We start from the raw sequence: 19,553 nt of genomic DNA, 5'->3' as shown, positions 1-19,553 counted from the left end.
TTAATTATTATTATTATTTATAAATAATAATAATAATTAAATATTATAATATTGATTATAATATTAATAACGACATTAATATGATATTATTTATATAAAAATTATAAAATTTTCTTGAAATGTTGAATAAAATTTAATTCTTTTTATATAATTATTAAGTATAAATATATAATTATTTATATTTTATATAATTATTAGGTATAAATATACAATTATTTACATTTTTTTTTTTAGACAACTGATGAACTGAGGCATCAAATGGCTAATCAACAAAAAGTAATTGAACAGCACAAATCCCATATAAATAAGTGTATAGACGTTGTAAAGAAGCTATTAAAAGAAAAATCAAATATAGAAAAAAAGGAGGCTAGGCAAAAATGTATGCAAAATAGACTGAGGTTGGGTCAATTTGTAACTCAAAGGGTGGGCGCAACATTTCAAGAAAATTGGACAGATGGTTATGCGTTTCAAGAATTAGCACGACGGCAAGAAGAAATTGCAACTGAACGAGAAGAAATTGATAAACAAAAAAAGCTATTACTCAAAAAGAGGCCATCGAACAGTGAAACTGGTAGGAAACGTAGTCAGCCTCAACCTTCTTTGCATAATGGTACAGAAGCTACATTCTTAAAGCCAGATGCAGTACCTGGATCTTATACGTGGCAAGAGTATTATGAAGCTGATGAAATACTCAAGGTATTGAATTTTCTAAGTTGCATTTTGATAATCTTTTAATAATTTATAGTTCAGAAATTATATAAACATTATTTTGACATATATTTATATATATATATATATATATATAGAATATATTCGTGAGATATTTTAAAAACCAAAACAAAAATTCAAAAGTTGATATACAAAAATAACAATTAAGATTTAATTATTAATAATAAACAATTGAAGTTTAGATGAAACAGTACAAGAACAGAATACGATGATAATATAATAGAGATAGAATGAAATCTCTCTATTTCTGTTTCACTATATTTAATGCAAACTTCAAATACTTAATAATATATTTTAATAAAGAAATCTTAAAATCTCAAATTTTTGTATATTAACTTTTGATCTCTAAAATTGATTGTCCGATGGTATTCCTTGAATATAATATTCATATATATTCGATTTTAGTTAAGGCAAAGTGCTTTGAAAAAAGAAGACGCCGATCTTCAATTAGAAATGGAAAAACTCGAAAGAGAACGAAATTTGCACATTAGAGAACTAAAACGTATTCACAACGAGGACCAATCGAGATTCAATTCTCATCCTGTATTGAGTGATCGTTACCTTTTACTAATGTTGTTAGGAAAAGGTGGCTTCAGTGAAGTGCATAAGGTATAAAAAGGAATTTTTTAATTTTAAAATACTGTATGATAAAAAATTAATCAAATAAATCTTTTAAATCGCTTTTTTATTTTAGGCGTTTGACTTAAAAGAGCAACGATATGTCGCTTGTAAAGTGCATCAACTGAATAAAGACTGGAAAGAAGATAAAAAAGCTAATTATATTAAGTAAGTATTTTTATAATTAAGTTTTTTGAAAAATATTAAATTAATAAAGAAAAGAATAATAATTACAATTTCGCAATAAAGTAGATATATGTCCTATATAATATATAATTTAAGTTAATTATATATTATATTGTGACATTTTTTTAATATATTTATACAAAATATATTTTTATATTATTTTACATACATGTGTATATATTTTTTTTTATGCAGGCATGCGTTACGAGAATATAATATACATAAAGCTCTTGATCATCCTCGTGTTGTGAAATTGTATGATGTGTTTGAAATCGACGCCAATTCTTTTTGTACTGTCTTGGAATATTGTGATGGCCATGATTTAGATTTTTACCTTAAACAGGTATATGTATTAAAATATTATTTTACATAGTATAATATGTGTAACACATTTTATTAAATATTTTCAGCATAAGACTATACCTGAGAGAGAAGCAAGATCTATTGTTATGCAAGTTGTATCTGCATTAAAGTACCTCAATGAAATAAAACCTCCAGTCATTCATTATGATTTAAAACCAGGTAAATTTCTGTTGTGATACAAATTATATTATTTTATATTGTACTTAATAAAATAAAAACATAAGAATTATTGATTCTATGTCATTAATGTAATTATTGTAGGTAATATATTATTAACTGAAGGTAATGTTTGTGGAGAAATAAAGATTACAGACTTCGGATTAAGTAAAGTAATGGATGAGGAAAATTATAATCCAGATCATGGAATGGATTTAACATCTCAAGGAGCTGGTACCTATTGGTATGTATATTCTTTATTTTAAAAATAATTAATTCGCAAGTAATATTTTAATATTAAAAAAAATCCTTAATTTTTTTCGTGTTATATAATGTTTTTCACGTTTTTATATTATTAATTATATTTTATATGATTTAGGTATCTTCCACCAGAGTGTTTTGTTATTGGTAAAAATCCTCCAAAAATATCATCAAAAGTTGATGTTTGGAGTGTAGGAGTTATATTTTATCAATGTCTATATGGCAAAAAGGTATAATTGGTTATTAAAGTATTTTTTTTTTTTTTAATAATATTTTTAATTTCTGTATAAAGTTGATTTCATTGACGATTTACATTATAAAAATTGTTTTCAGCCTTTTGGGCATAATCAATCTCAAGCAACAATTTTAGAAGAAAATACAATATTGAAAGCTACTGAAGTTCAATTTGCAAATAAACCAACTGTTAGCAACGAAGCGAAGGTACTAATTTAATAATTAATTCAATTGATTTGAATAAAAAAAATTCAATTAATTAACAACATGAAAATCAAATTTCGCATGTATTTATAAATGCTTTATTTTTGCAGAGTTTCATAAGAAGTTGCCTAGCATATAGGAAAGAAGAGCGTATAGATGTGTTGACATTAGCTAGACATGAATACCTACAACCTCCAGTGCCAAAACATGGCCGTCAAGCGAATAATCAACAACAACAACAGCAACAACAACAAATTCAACAGCAGCAACAAACTTCATTTAGTATTGGCATGTTTAGTGGTATGAACGCATCAAGCAGTTCGTAGTGGAAAAGAACTAAAAACAAAATCTTCAATGCTAATACATGCCAAATCTTGAACATTGAATTGCACATCATCTCATCTTAGGAACATAGCAATTGCTATAACGAATTGTAAATATTAAAAACCGGATAATATCACCGTCACCAATGCCACGATTACCACTACCACTACCACTCCACTACCACTACCGTCATCACTACCACTTCCACCACACCTTTACAACTATACTTACAGGCCGATTACATAGGACATTGCAAGAGAGATGCGAGACTGGTCGTCGCAAGTCCAGAAGCTTGCGTCTTTCTACAATACAAGCTACATTATTCAGCATGACAAAAATGTTGTGTTCGTAAATATTCAATTGTATTATCGTTCCTTGTATCAAACAGTGGGTTGACTTGATAATAGTGTTTAAAAAGAAATGAAAGAAACAGATAAACTTGTGATAAGTCATTGTGAATTAAAGTGAAGTTCAAATTAAGAAGAAAAGGAAACAAAGAAGTACAGCGACGAAAATCATTGCAAGTGAAAATTACTCGGTGAATAAAGAGAGCAACGGAAGATAAAATGTCCGAAGCAAAGCGCGTCAAAGCAGCGTAAAGAGACTTTGCTTTTACGGAGACGTTCCTCTCTTCTGAAGTTACGTATGCATGAATGAGTGTGAAGAAAGATTGTTAAAACTAGTGTGCGTGTATATATTTATACTATATATATATATATACTAATAAATCCGATATAATATATATATATGGTGTAAAGAACAGAACAGCATTGACAGTGGAAAGACAACTGTGGTGGATCCTCGCATGACCTCCGTGCAGCCAAGTATTCCATGAATATTTGACTGTACATCATGTTACTTTATTCAAATATTAACATTATTACTTATATCATGACTAATAATGATTAACATACACACACGAGGAGATTTGGTTGGTTGTTCCTATTCTGAAATGAGTGGGCTTTATCTACACCGGATTGATTGGTCTAAGGTTCGAATGCAAAGAAAGTAAAAGAATCGCGATGCTCCCAAATAAAAAAACATATAGAATCGTAGTCCACAGTTTATATGCTCCATGCACATGTACATTTTTAATCCATAATTTTCTAATAGAGTGATTCATTTTTTCAAGAGTGGACTTCGGCGCGATAATTATGATCTTACATTTTCGTGATATATAACAATTCGTATAATCAGGCATTAAAAAATTTTTAAAGTAAGATTCATGATACTGTACCGACCCTGGTTGCTATTTCTTTATTCATAATTTGTTTTATATATGTACGTTATATATATATAGATAATTATGAAATAGAAGATTAAGTTATTTTATCAAGTGCCCTTGCTTTGTATTATAGTCGCGTCTGTCGACAACCTGCAGCTTTGGGAGTACTAGAAAGTTGTTAAAATGTTGTAAGTTGTTGGTACAATGTGGGCACGGTATTGATAACTCAATACCAACGTGATTGGCAAAGAATGGTCAGAGGAGAATACATTACAAGTCTGAACAGAGTCTACTACTAGATCCATCGCTTCTATTCTAAAAGCCAACCGTTCCTGCTTCCCTATCCTATTTCTTTTGCGATTTTTCAAATTTATAATTAAATAAAAAAAGCACATACTTTTGAAATTCCTCTACAAGGAAGTGCTTTTTTAATATAAGTTGGAAGAAAACAAACTAGTCAGAAAATGAATAAATTTATTTAATTTTTTTTCTGAGGACATGTATGCATAATTGTCAAAATTGAAAATTTTCAATTTTAGATATATTTATAATCATCATTTTCATGTACTTGAAAAATTAATTGTAATCGAGCAAAAATTCTCTAGTTCAGAAATTTTGCTTGAACATAATAGTCAAAATAATCGCCATTAGATTTATATAATGTTCTCTTATATTTATTGTAGTTTAACATGACAATTAGTGCATACTATTCTTGGGCAAAATGTAGCATACTTTGGCCAGTAAAATTTATGAGAAACACTTTAAAAAAAGAAAGAATATCATTTTGCTACCACAAAATATTAAATCATTTAATAAGAATGACAAAAAATCATTTAACGAGCATTTATTCTATGAAATATTATTTGGAATTATTTGTAACGATAAAAAAAGAAACGAATCTACACCAAGCAGTGTTTATATGTTTTGCGTTAGAAGCAATTTTGCATTTGTATATAGTGAAAACTCCTTAAAAATGCATCGTTAATTAATAAAAATAAAAACTATTAAATGCATGTATCGAAAACAAATTTTTATTCAAGGAATAAGATTCTTTTCATAGAAAATTCATTGCACAAATATTCGAATATTGTCTGATCAGATATATTGTTTAAACTATGGGTAAACTACGGGTCTACTTCAGAAGATAAAAGTATTACATAATAATATTTTCAGCTCTATATGCCTTTATAATTATGCATGCTAGAGTTTGGAGTATTATTATGCATTTTAAAAGAAGAAGAAAATAATTCTCTTTAATAAACAAGAAATTTTTTTTTATCGTCCTTGCGTGTCAACATAGTCACGATCTTCCTTACAAACAACAGGAATTGCGTCGAGGATGGTGTATGAAACGTTATAGCAATAAATTTACGTATTTGTGTAAAAAAAATTTAAAGTTAGTAAACTTATTAATTAAATATGAATCACATATATAACAGTGTATATTTCTCCTATAATATATGTATGCACAAAATTTTTTCTTTCATCGGATAAATATTTGGATAGAAAATAATATAAAGTCAATAATTATAAAAGATTTTCACTGAATTTGATTAGAATATTCGTATATAAATAACAAAATATCATTTTTCATTTATATTTAACTTCATTTATAATAAAAGATTATAATGTTACGTTATCGAGTAAATTTAAAAAATATAAATTTAAAAAAAATATATAAATATATAAATTTTCATACTGAATGGCCCAAATATATAAAAAAATTTTAATCATTCTGTTCCTTACATTTTATAGAAGAAAAAGCTTTAAAAGGACTTAATGAATTTTAAGGAATCAAATAATCAAATATTTTTTTTTTTATTAATTAATAGATATAAGTATATAGAATAATGTTTTAAAAAATTTGTTATAAAATTTAAAAAATTAAGAAAGCTATAAATGTTTATAAAATACAACACAGTATACCGTTACATTCTGAGTATTCGCTTCTAATATATTTATCTCGAAACCACATTTTTCGGGTCTTGCAGTTCAAAATACTCAAGAAATTATTTATCCGATTTTTAAAATTGTGCAAAAATATTTAATTTCTCTATAAATTTTTTTTTTTGAATTTGAGAGGAAGACTATAAAAACCTTTATTTTTTATATTAATATATATTGTTTTTATATACGTATATAATATGTATATTATGCAAACAAAATATTTTTTTAGAATATAAAAATATCTTAATAAACAAAAATATTGAATTATTTTTAATAATTTTTCTGAGAAAATATTAAAAAATATAAAAAATATCAAATTTTTAAAGTTGAGCAATTAAAATTATAATATTTATAAACTATATATATATATGTAAGTATGTATATAAAAATTGATTTTTACGTATCTCTTATAAATAATGAAATATTCAGATATAAAATAATATAAAACATTAAAATACAAGAAAAAAAATAATTTCCCGATTTGAATAACTATTAATATAAATCAACTTATTTATTTTCAAAACAATATTATTTCTACAAAACATTTTAACTACAAAATATTTTAAGAAATCATATATGATATTTTTTTTTTAATTTTATTTTTAATCTTTTTTAATATAATATTATAAAAAAGAGATCGACTAGTAAAAGTCTCATAATTGATTTTTTTTTTTTTTTGATTTAATTTCTTCTTAAAAGTTTTTGTTAGCTAAATTTTTAATTAACAATTATGCAATATTATATATGTTAAAAACAACGCTTGTTTCTTCATTTTATTGAATCGATGATTAATTAATGATGACATTAACATGACAATGTTACAAAAATGGATATCAATACTCTCATACTTTTTTTATTTTCTTTTATTTTGAAATTAACACATAAAAAAAGATTAAAAAATATTTAAATAAGACAATAATTAATTAATAATCAATATTATTAATATATATCTACATATACACCTAATTATTATGGTATCTAAATTATTTAAATCTAATATTAGTATATCGTCAGAAAAGTTGTAATTTTTATTAAAAATTTGATATAATGATAGATTAACGAATCTTAAACATTTTTTTTACAGAAGCACAAGTAAAATTTATACGCATATAATGCAATTTAATATTATGAAAAAATTTTATTAATCAAGAATTATAAAATATGTCCAATCACTGAGATATACGTATATTTTCACCCAATCATCGAATTATGAAAATTAGTTTCATATTTTAATAAATTTTAATGTTTTTAAGATTTTGCTTTTGTGCTATTATTTTTTCTTCTTCTTTAAAAATATATTTATATTAAAAAAATCCTAAATCAATTTAATGTCTAGTAAAATCTTTTTTACTATTAATATAAATCAATACTGACATTTGTAATCATTTATAAGATAGATATGAATTTATGTTACTTTTCTACAACCGCAAAAATTTTATTAATTAACAATTAATTACTATCCAAATCATCAGTTAAATGAACTAATTAAAGATTATTAGAAGTGAAAAATAACTGTAAGTGAAGAAATGAGGGTATGAATCAAATTGTTCTAACCAATCCAATGGATAATATTTTTTTTAATATAAAGTTTCCTATTTGAAACTTTTATATTAATTTTTTTTTCATTCGATATATATTAGAAATTAAATATATAATTAGAAAATATTTCTATTTATACGGATTTCTCCATATGTATAATATATTTTTTATATCGGGTGGAATTATATTTCTAAAATATAGATATATAAATATGTAACGAATCATGCTACTAGAAATGAATAAACTGTATCACATGATATAGAAATATTGATATTAAGATCGATTCATATCGATGCATAAAATATTGGTATTTATCAATGTTCAATTTTCGCCATATAAATAAGTTATTTTCATAAAAAGATCTAAAATAATTTAAATGAAATAATTTATATTTATTATTGTTTTATTTATGTTTATATTGATAATGAATAAATGAATATGAATAATTTTTTAGCTTTGAATGAAATAGAAAATATTTTTTTATTTCATATTTCAGAATTGTAGAATTGATCTTGATTTTTCTAAATATCACTGTTTTGTTTAATGAACAATTTATTGAATGATATGATAACAATTTTATTTCATACAAAAAAATGATTCTAAATAATATAACTTAATAAATGTAAATACTTAAATACTTTAATATTTAAAAAATGATTTTTAAAGATTTCAAAGATTTTCATTTATATTTCTTTAAATGGAATAATTGTATATATTTTACATACACTAATGATATCTTTTATTCTCAATAGTATTAATATAATTAAAAAAAAAAATTAATTTAAGAAAATAAAATAAATTAATTAATTTTACATAATAAAAGTTATATATATATATATATATGTTTCATATATCTTTTATTATTTATTATATATATAAAAGATAAAATACGAACAGAAGAATATTTTTTTATATATTATATAAATTATATAATATTATATATTATATTATATTATATATTATATATTATATATAATATTATATATTATATAAATTTTATAAAATTAAAATTATTTATACTATATATATTATATACTATATATTTATTTTTTGACAAACATTTTTACAAGCATTTTCATATTATATTAATCTTTATTCATTATTTATTTTACAAAACAATGAAAACAAGTAGAAAACAGCTTAAGCCTCAATTATTATTATTATTATTATTATTATTATACAATATATTATTGAAAAAAATATTAAAGAAATATATTAAAGAAAAAAATAATATTCTAATTTGAAAAAAGGAAAAAAAATTAATAAATTTTAATATTAAAATATGTGATAAAAATATATTTTTATAATACTTTTATAATATTTTTTTCTAAAAAATTTTATAATATTTATAATTTTTATAATATTTAATTAATTATATTTTGTGCAGAGATATAGCATGGGTTATAATTTATTATTTATATAAATAATTATATAAATTGACATATTTAATGTCATTTTTAATATTATTAACATTTAGCAATCATTTTAGATTTATATTAAATAATATCACTATATTTCTGGATTATAAACCATTATATATATACATATATATATTATTTACAATGCATAAATATGAATTTTAACATGCTCAACATTACATATTAAATGAAAAATTTGTCTTCATTGAAATTATAGTTAATAAAATTATTTTCACATATTATAATAAGTACATTATTTATTAATGATATGTCAGTCTGTAAAGAATACATTTTATTACAAAATTATTCTATTATCTAGAGAAAAAAAAAATAAATAAAAATAAGTTTAAGTTAATATAACGCGACTTAATATTTAAATTAATATTCTATTCATTATAAATACAAAAATTTCGTTACAATCACATTTTTGTAAATCTATACAATTTTTTGTAGTTATTAAACATACGCAGAACATCAATTATATTGTTCATTCCATATCAATATTATTATTAATAATTATCATTAGTTAATACGTTTAATATATTCAATAAGTATTTTATGAAAAGTGAGTTTTTCATTTTACACGTTTTTCATTACAATAACAAAAGTTTTCTTAATTACTATTAAGTTTCATAAGATATTATACATTTGATTGATTTTCAATAATATAAACAAATTTAAGAAGCTCGTATTATGTTGTGTGCAAAAATGGATGTCAGATTAATTTTTTCTTTTTTTTTTTTTTTTTTTTTTTTTTTTACAAAATAATGAATATCTAAATATTTTTTTAGCAAATTAACATGAAAAATTAATAGATATTTTTAATTTTCAATATAATTTAAATATTTAAATATATATATATTTATATATATATATATATTTATATATATTATAACTCAAATATTTTTATATTGCAATATTATGCAAATTATTTAATTATTGTAAAATTTGATTTCTTTCAAAATAGTCTAATTCACATATTCTAGTACATATATGTACAATATTATATAAAATTACTAATGCCCTGATAAAGATCAAGGCAAAATTTTTAACACTTTGCACTCATTTGTATTACAAATATTTTTTCATTATAAAAAACTAATCTTTCAAAGCATGTTTATACTATTTACTAAAGATTAGTAAATTATTTTATCTTTTCTTTCTTTTTTAAAACTAATATGTAAAAATTAAAAAAAAATTATATATATGTATAATTTAATATCTTATATAAAATTAAAATTAAAATATACATATGTAATTGTCTTATTTCAATATAATTTTAATTTTTTTATAAATGTCAGAGATATGTTATGATTCTGTGTGTGGAAAGAAAAGTTTCTTAGCTTAATTCTTTTACATTGAATAATGGATCTTTTAATCTATAGATTTTTAATCCATGAATAATTAGAAAATGATTAATAAAAAAAAATTAAAGAAAAAAAATGAACAGATTCTAAAAATTAAAAAAAGTGTATGAATTTGAATAGATATTCATAGTTCTACAAATTTAAAGAATATTAGTTTTAAAAAGTTATTAATTGTTATAATTTAAATATTGAATAATAAATTTCTTGCATTGCAACATATTTGTTAATTTTCTTCATTCAAGTTGCTATTCGGTTTTGTATATTAATTTGAATGACGAGTAAAAATCGAGTGCACAGAGTTAAAATTATTATTATATCAAATGTGATCACAAAATTTATTATCCAGATTTAGGTCTTATTTAATTTAAGACCGTGTTTTTAGAATTTATATTTTGTGAAACACGTGCCATTTATTTGTTTATATTTTTAAAATATTATACAAAATCGATCAATTGGAATCCTCATCATCATCTGATTGAACAGCATACGAAACAGGTTTACGAGCACGACCGGCAGTTTTACGAGGAGGTAATGGAGAACTTTCTACTACATTAACAATACTGTCTTCTTCTGACTCGGACTTCTTCTTTCTTTTTTTTACCTATATAGTCAAACAAATCTCGTAAAATTAAATTGCAATTGAATTTAAAATATTTAAAAATATTTATAAAAAAAATTGATATTATTAATTTATATATATTAAAATGTCTCTTGCATTTTTTTATTTTATAATTATTATGTTTCCATTTTAGTTCCATAATAGTTTCTATTTTTTATATTTTTATGCAATGTATAAATTTTATTATTACTTACAGGAGTTTGTTTACTTGAGAACATTTCTTCTGAGTCTGAATCGGAAGAAATAACTTTTTTCTTAATCTGTCTTTTCATTCCTTTCCCTCCATTTTCAGTTTTCTTTTTAGCAGGAGCTAAAACAAAAAAATGAAAAATTATATAACAACATTATATGAAATATTAAAAATGATCAATAAAATTTTAATATTAATTGACAATATCAAATATAATATTTTGCAATTATAATTATATTAAAAATATTAAACATTTTACCTTTCGTCTGAGGTGAGATTGTTGAAGATGATTCTTCACTAAATGCTACAATAGCTTTTGGTTGTTTTTCCGGAGAGCTACCGATTAAAGAGTCAAAAAGTTCTTCCGAACTCGCTGTTATGGATACAAAAATACAATAAATAGTGATATTTTTCATACAATCAATAATAATACGATTAATGTTTTTATATAATTAAAAATATATAAATATTTACTTACGTTTTTTATGTATTTTATAAATATCATCAGAATCACTATTGACGATTGTAACAGGTTTTGTTTTTCTAAAAATAGATTCAATAAAAAAATGTTATTCATATTTATGTAATGTGATATATTTGTAAAAATATATAATACTTACTGCTCGATATCTGAAGAAATACTAACAACTTCATCACTAGAAGAAGATTCTTCACTACTAAAATTGTAATTCTTTTTAGCTGTAATATTAAAAATAAAATTAAAAAATGAAAAACACTAAAGAAAAATGTATTTAAAACGAATTAATATACCTGCTGTTCTACGAGATGCACGAGGAGCTGGAGGAGGAGAAATGCTACCAAAATCAATATCATCATTACTATCCGAATCTTTGTCTTTTTTTTTATCATCTTTTTCTTTTTTCACTTTTGACTTAAATGGTAATGTTGTCTGTTTTAGTTCTAATTAAAATAATAAAATAATATATTACTATCTTACTGTAAAAATTTTTTTTATCATATTTAAATTACGTGTATATGTACTTTTTCTACCAGCAGCTTTTTTTTCTATCTTTTCTGGAGAATTGCCCAATCTATCATCTAAAGATTTGGCATTAGCTTCAATTAATACATCAAACTCATCTTTATCTTCCACTGGTTCTTTCTTTACCTAATTTTTTTTACATAAAATATTAAGTTATATTTCTATGAAAAGTTTCACATAAATGGAAAGTAAAGAAGAATTTTAATAATGTATATCATAATACCCTCTGTTTTTTTATGCCTTCTTTTTTATCTTTAGATACAATATCTGCTTTTTCAATTTTTCTTTTTAATTCGGTATCAATTATAGGTACTATTCGACGAATGTCATCAGAAGTATAATATTTGGATGGTGGTTTCTTAATACACTGTTTTGATTTTTGTTCTTCCTTTCGTTCTTTTTCTTCTAACTATAATAAAAAAAATACTGTATATACGAAAAAAATTAAAAATTACATTATTACAAATAAAACTTACTCTGTTTAATTCATTCAACAAGTTATCTAAATCTTCTTTCCATAAAGAAATAGGTGTACGAGCTTGTAATCTTTTTAATTCTGCTAATTTATCGTCTTTTTGACGTAATAACTCATCTTTCTTTTCTTTTGTTAAAGACCACAATGTCATTCCTAATAGATAATCAAAATTTTCTTTTGTAATAGCAGTAGACGATACTGTTTCATCATCAACATTTTCAGCTACTTCTTCCTATTATAGAAAATAATATATTAAATATTTAAATTGAAATAAAAAAGATATTTATAATAAATATTGTTCTTATTTGTGTGACTTTTTCTTTTAATCACTTACTTGAGCTTCCTAATGTAGCATAACATTATTAAATTTTAATAAATTTCAAATATGTGCACTTTAAAATAAAATATAATACTTACTAAAACTTCTTCTCTGTTTTGTGATAATTTCCAAGCCAGAACTGGATCAGATTCATATTCTCGCCTAATTAATTCTGCAATCATATCTTTTCTTTTCTTATTTTCTATTACTATTGTACCATCGCATTTTTCTACAATAAATCGTGCTTGATTTGAAAGTTTAGACGCTTCTGCTTGTAAGATTCCTTCTAAATATTCTTTTCTTTTGTGATACATTTCTAATCTGACTTTGTAAAAACCTTTTAAAATTTGGAGAACACTATCATATTTTTGAAGACATTGATTCTCATCAAATGCACACTAGGAAAAAATAATTACTTATAATATATTATTAAATTTATGTTTTAAGTAAATAATATATATATATATATATTATTTCTTACCATAGATGTAACTGTCATTGTTGTTTGTAATTTAAATGCTTTATGAAGACCATCTCTTTCTAATTCTAATAACTTATCACGATTTAACATTATTATAAAATGAACTGCTGTATCTGTATTATATTCCTTATAATCTCTACAATAATATAAAGGAAAAATATCCCTTAATCGTTTAAAATCTCGAAAAATTTCAATGATACTAATAATAATAATTATATTTACGTAATAGTAGCAGGGGTTTTATCAGTTCCATGCAACATTGGTTCTAATACTGTTTCTTTATATGTTTGAGTCCAAGTGCCGATTGGAAGTTCAGTAATTTCAACTTTATCTGGTCCTATTACTGAAATTTCGCCATTAATAATATATCTAAAATCTCCACAACTCTCTATGACACCTTTAAAGTTTTTATAATATGGTACCTATAGAAGATATAGAAAAAAATGTAATAAAATACATATACAATAAATATTAAACAGATATTACCATAGGTTTTGGATCAGCACCATCCATCATTCTATATAAGTTTTCAATTATTTCTCTAGGATTATAATTTGGTATCTTTGTCATCCATCCAGTACCAATACCATCAGCACCATTCACTAATACCATTGGTATAGTCGGTATATAAAAAACAGGCTCGATTTTTTGATTATCATCATATTCATGTTTTAATAAAGCATCGTCATGTTTATGAAATATATATCTTGCTAATGGACTGTAGATAATAAATAATAAATTATATATTAAAATTCTTTTGTTCTTATACATATTAAAATTCTTTTCTGTATATATCTGTTTTATTTAATTATTAAAATATTTGCAAAAAACTGAATATACGAAAAAAAATATTATTATAAAATATTATTATAAAAGTTAAAAAAAATTGAACAATATTATTTTACATAACAAATTTTTTTTTATTTTAATAGATTATCAAATTGAAAAAAACTAAAACTAATAAAGTACTAAAAACTATATAATATTATATATATTTAAGTTAAACCCTAAATTGATTATGTTACTAATAAAAATCATTTTTTTATCAATTATTAAAATAATTTTCTTTCTATGAATCAAATGGAATAACTGATGAATAAATTATATTATGAAATATAAAGGGATAATTAAAATTGTGCCCCTAAGATTATCATGTTCAATATTTCATTATTTATAATTGATTAATCAAAAGATTATCGTTAAATCGAAGTTTTAAGTATACATAATATACAGTATACATAAATATGTAAATTTAATTCTTTGATATTTCATTTACAAAAAATTACTTATATAATATATTACACCATCTACATTAATTTTTATAATAATATATTAGTTAATACTTTCAGTTTCTCATAAGATATTCCACTTTATTCAGATAAAAAAATAAATATTCTAATTATATCATATCATATACAAATATTCCATGCGGATATTTATATATATATATATATATATATATATACCTAAGCATGGTAAAAATATATCGAGGACTTGCTGCATCTTTTCCTCCTGCAAGTCTTGTACCAAATTGACCAATTGGTTGAAGTAAGTTTATATTATTACTTCCTACGAAATTTTGTGCAAGATTAATAATAGTTGACATAAGAGAAACTTCTCCATGGTGATATGCTGAATGTTCAGCTACAGAACCAGCCAATTGTGCAACTTTTACCTCGCGTTTATCATTACGTTTTAAACATGTGTACAATACTTTTCTTTGTCCAGGTTTAAAACCATCGATCATATTAGGTATGGATCGAACATTGTCATAATTGCTATATAAAACTAATTCTACATTAATGAAGTCAGAGAAAGATACAGTACGTGTATCCTTTTCATATAAATAACGTTCTCCAAGACCAATTTCTTTTCTTCTCTTTGTTTCATCCATATGATTCATTAACCAATCCTTTCGTTGATCAACACATTTTTTACTAAAAGCCATGATAATATTCTGATCATCTTGATCTCCATCATATCTAAATCGAATTCTATGTCTAGTCATATTTTCAAAATATTCTTTTGCTTCTTTGGCAGTGGAAGTACCCAAACCTGTAAGAAAAATATTTTTATATATATAATATTTATCAAATATGATAATCAATAATAAATAAAATTAAATAAAAATTAAAATGTATAAATGCACCTTTGTAATATTTGATTTTATAAGTATGAAAATTTTCTGTTTCCGACTTCCATTTATTGAATTCTGGCATTGAAAAAAAACTTAATACTTGATTTCCTTTTGTAGCTTTAACAATAGGCGTGATGAATTCCTCTACGAAATTTAATTTCAATAATGATGGCCAATTGTGATGAATAAAATTGATCAACAAGCCTTTGATATGAGACCCATCCTACGGGAATATATATGATATAATTATTTTTTGACACAATTAAAATATAAATACGAAAATTCATTAAAAATTTAACCTGATCTTGATCAGTCATTATCATCATTTTCCCATAACGTAATGTTTTTAGATCTTCTCGAGTTTCGTATTTCTTCTTATATTGAAGACCAAGAATTTTTATTAAATTATTAATTTCTGCATTTTCTAAAATTTGTTTATGTGTTGCCTCTCTTACATTTAAAATTTTACCTAAAATTAAAAATATTTTAAAAAAGTATAAACAGTTTAAGTAATTTATGAATAATTATTTATATTATTTTTATAATTTATATTAAATATATTATATTATTTACCTCTTAAAGGAAATATACCATATTTATCTCTACCTATTGCCGCAAGTCCAGATACAGCCATAGTTTTAGCTGAATCTCCTTCTGTTAATATAAGTGTACATTCTAACGATTTATTAGTTCCAGCATCATTAGCATCCTCCAATTTTGGTATACCTAAAATATGAGGAATATTTGAATATTTATATATGAATCATAAATAATTTAATTTATTTGTATTATATATTTTAATTTATTACATATAATTTACCTTGCAACTTTCTTTGTTTTGATTTGGGTCCCAACTTTTGTAATTGACTATCGGCTTTAAATTTTGCCCATGTTAAAACTGCTTCTACAATTCCAATTTTCGTTACCTATATATAAATTAAAATTTATTCTATATAACATATAGAAAAATATATATACAAAATTATAATTTTAATATTTACAGATGTAATAAATTTTTCACTAAGTGTACATTTTGATCCAAAACTTTTAGGTTGCAATGTCATATTCTCCTTAGTTTGTGAATCAAATGTGGGATTATTAATAAGACAATTAATAAAAATCCATAAATGATTTTTTATTTGAAATGGTTTAATCGTTACTCCAGCTTTATTTTTCTTTTTCAATGTTTCTGTCAATTGTTTTACTATTAATTCTGTAACATGGTCCACGTGCCGTCCACCCTATTTACAAATTTTTTTTTTTACAATATTTATTTTTTATTTTATTATATATGTATTACCTTTGTTGTTGCAATACTGTTTACAAAAGACATCTGTTGGAAACCTTTATCAGATAAAGTAATAGCTACTTCCCAACGAGGTCCACAATTTTCATATACAACTTTTAAAGGATTGCCAACATCATCTTCTCTACCCTTAATATAAAAATCAACATAATCCTTGAAATTTTTGACAGGAATCTTTGTACCATTCAAAAAAACTTTAACACCTCTTGTAGAAGCTGCTATGTCATAAGCTCTTCTAGACATAAGAGCAATTATATCATCGTCTAAAGATTGCATTTTAAATTTTGATAAATCTGGTGAAAATATAACTTTTGTAAAATCTTCGCCAGAAAAGTCTTTAATTCTAGGTTCACTTGCACTTCCCATGTTATTACTCCATGTCTATAGATATAATCAAATTACACACATACATTATTATAAGGAATATAAAAAATACAAACATCTGATTTAAATATATTTTTATGAGACTTTACTTGTTTTAAACATTTTTTGTATTCCTTGGATGCAGTTTCCACGGTAAAACGATGACTGAAAATATTACACAATTTGGCACCATAGCCATTTCTGCCACCTGTTACTTTTTCTTCTTCATCATCATAATTAGATGATGTTAACAAATGACCAAATATCATTGTAGGAACATACATATTTTCTTCTTTATGAATTACCACTGGAATGCCTTTACCATTGTTCCATACAGATATAATATTGTTTTCTCTATATATAAATTAATATAAATTAAGTTTATTATATTATTATATTTTGTTAATAATATAATCACTATTATACATATAATTTTAATATTTTATATATTATTATATATTATGATTAGTAATATAGAATGTTAAATATTAAAGTAATATAGAACTCTTACGCATTAATTTCAATTTTAATTGTATCCATTTTAGAATCTCTTTGTTTATTATCTGCTGCATTTACTAAAATTTCATCAAATATTTTATATAATCCAGGAACATATTTTATTTCTTTTTGTATCATTGATTCTTTTTCTTTGTCATAAACCCACATAGTTTCTGTTACTGGTTCGACAGAACCAATATAAGTATCAGGACGCAATAAAATATGTTCTAATTGAGATTTTTTTTGATATATGCCTTCAATAGTTTTTTTCTTTGCTGAATTATCATTACTTCCATTTTCTATTGCTGTACTCATTTTGATGTGATATTTTTTTATATAACTATAAAATATGAAAATATTAATTTATATATCAAATACATAATATGTATGTATCAAATACAAATATATATGTATGAATAATTAATAAGTAATTATTATTTATATATCAATATTATTTATTATCATTTATTATCATTTATATATCAATATTAAAAAAAAATAACATATGAATCATAAAATTAATTACTAAAATTATTCATATATTTATTCATATTAATTATTTTAATAATTATATAGAATATTTCTCTAAATGATTGTTATTTATTATTATGATATGTTATTCATTTTTCACATTGTATAATTTAAATTTTTTATTTTTTTTTATTAAGATTACATTTATATATTACTATATTTTTTTATATAAAATATATATAAATTATTTATTATATTATAATATTCTCAATTTATGGAAAAAATAATTTCACATGTAACATTCTTTATTTGTAAACATTAAAATTATCATATAACCATATTGCAATATCAGTACATTATTATTTCTATTATTGATATTTAATAAAATAAATTTTATTAATATAATTATAAAATGGTAATAAAATTAAATATGTGATATAAAATAAATGATATAAAATTTTATTTTACTTAATTTTAGTTCAAATTTTTATAATTTATATATTCAAAACATGGAATACGATTGTATTAAAATTAAGTAAACACAAAATTAGGTAAATATAAAAATAAAAATAAACAACCATAAAAAATATAAATAAATCCAAGACATTATATAAATTTATAAAAAGATTAAAATTAAAATTAAAATATTTAATTAAAAGTTTCATACCCGAAATAAATTTTACTAATATGGCGGGAAAACATTTTCTGTGTAATTGGCTAGCATAGTAAAAGACGTTAATTTGACGTATGATTTCTTTTTTCGAAAATAATATATAAAAATTTAAAAATTTTTTAAAAGTAAAAAGTATTTTTTGGAATGTCGTTAAATTAAAAATTATTTTTATAATTTACCTGTAATAAAATTCTACTAAAAATACAAAGTTGTATCGGCAACAGAAATTTATACAAGTATAAAATCTCTATCTTTTGAGATTAAAACTATAAACTAATACCAGAGTTAATAAATGACTAAACTTAATCAATTCTTGAATAAAATATCTTTTATGTTATTTTTTTTTGTTCACCAGGCAATTGAGTGATCGATCTTGCACAAAAAATATTATTTTTACCCTACGCTTTGTCTGAAGCTTGTACGGTAAATTGATGTCTATACGGTAAA

The 19,553-nt window shown here is 22.4% G+C and overlaps 2 protein-coding genes across 18 annotated transcripts in view; one reads left to right on the top strand and one right to left on the bottom strand.

Moving 5' to 3' along the window:
- The window catches only part of LOC122720982 (serine/threonine-protein kinase tousled-like 2), a 30,365-nt gene extending 24,634 nt beyond the window's left edge, over window positions 1–5,731 (top strand). For all 16 annotated transcript variants that reach the window (XM_043948180.1, XM_043948164.1, XM_043948187.1 and 13 more), the window contains 9 exons: window positions 235–696; window positions 1,135–1,338; window positions 1,424–1,515; window positions 1,729–1,876; window positions 1,944–2,055; window positions 2,158–2,296; window positions 2,432–2,543; window positions 2,647–2,754; window positions 2,862–5,731. In XM_043948180.1, the coding sequence (XP_043804115.1) occupies window positions 235–696; window positions 1,135–1,338; window positions 1,424–1,515; window positions 1,729–1,876; window positions 1,944–2,055; window positions 2,158–2,296; window positions 2,432–2,543; window positions 2,647–2,754; window positions 2,862–3,077 (1,593 nt within the window). In that variant the 3' untranslated portion in view covers window positions 3,078–5,731. The remainder of the gene's footprint in view (window positions 1–234; window positions 697–1,134; window positions 1,339–1,423; window positions 1,516–1,728; window positions 1,877–1,943; window positions 2,056–2,157; window positions 2,297–2,431; window positions 2,544–2,646; window positions 2,755–2,861) is intronic.
- A 4,743-nt stretch (window positions 5,732–10,474) lies between these two features.
- Window positions 10,475–19,537, bottom strand: LOC122719427 (DNA topoisomerase 2). 2 transcript variants are annotated; one of them, XM_043945238.1, is made up of 24 exons: window positions 19,286–19,537; window positions 17,976–18,302; window positions 17,575–17,818; window positions 17,096–17,482; window positions 16,797–17,036; window positions 16,616–16,721; window positions 16,369–16,521; window positions 16,095–16,264; window positions 15,808–16,018; window positions 15,125–15,713; window positions 14,145–14,376; window positions 13,881–14,080; window positions 13,659–13,794; window positions 13,276–13,575; window positions 13,193–13,201; window positions 12,860–13,090; window positions 12,607–12,792; window positions 12,383–12,509; window positions 12,152–12,301; window positions 12,001–12,079; window positions 11,859–11,923; window positions 11,640–11,753; window positions 11,385–11,500; window positions 10,475–11,172 (listed from the first exon to the last, which is right to left on the bottom strand). In XM_043945238.1, the coding sequence occupies exons 2-24, from the start codon at window positions 18,275–18,277 to the stop codon at window positions 11,020–11,022; spliced, it is 4,500 nt and encodes a 1,499-aa protein (XP_043801173.1). In that variant the 5' UTR covers window positions 18,278–18,302; window positions 19,286–19,537; the 3' UTR covers window positions 10,475–11,019. The 2 variants fall into 2 exon arrangements, with proteins under 2 accessions (XP_043801173.1, XP_043801262.1); XM_043945327.1 differs by lacking the exon at window positions 13,193–13,201 and having other exon boundaries at window positions 10,476–11,172.
- Window positions 19,538–19,553: the final 16 nt, after the last annotated feature.

Source organism: Apis laboriosa, unplaced genomic scaffold (genome assembly GCF_014066325.1).
Source record: "Apis laboriosa isolate Shangri-la unplaced genomic scaffold, ASM1406632v1 scaffold105_cov147, whole genome shotgun sequence".
Taxonomy (NCBI): domain Eukaryota; kingdom Metazoa; phylum Arthropoda; class Insecta; order Hymenoptera; family Apidae; genus Apis; species Apis laboriosa.
This window is presented reverse-complemented; position numbering and strand designations above follow the sequence as displayed.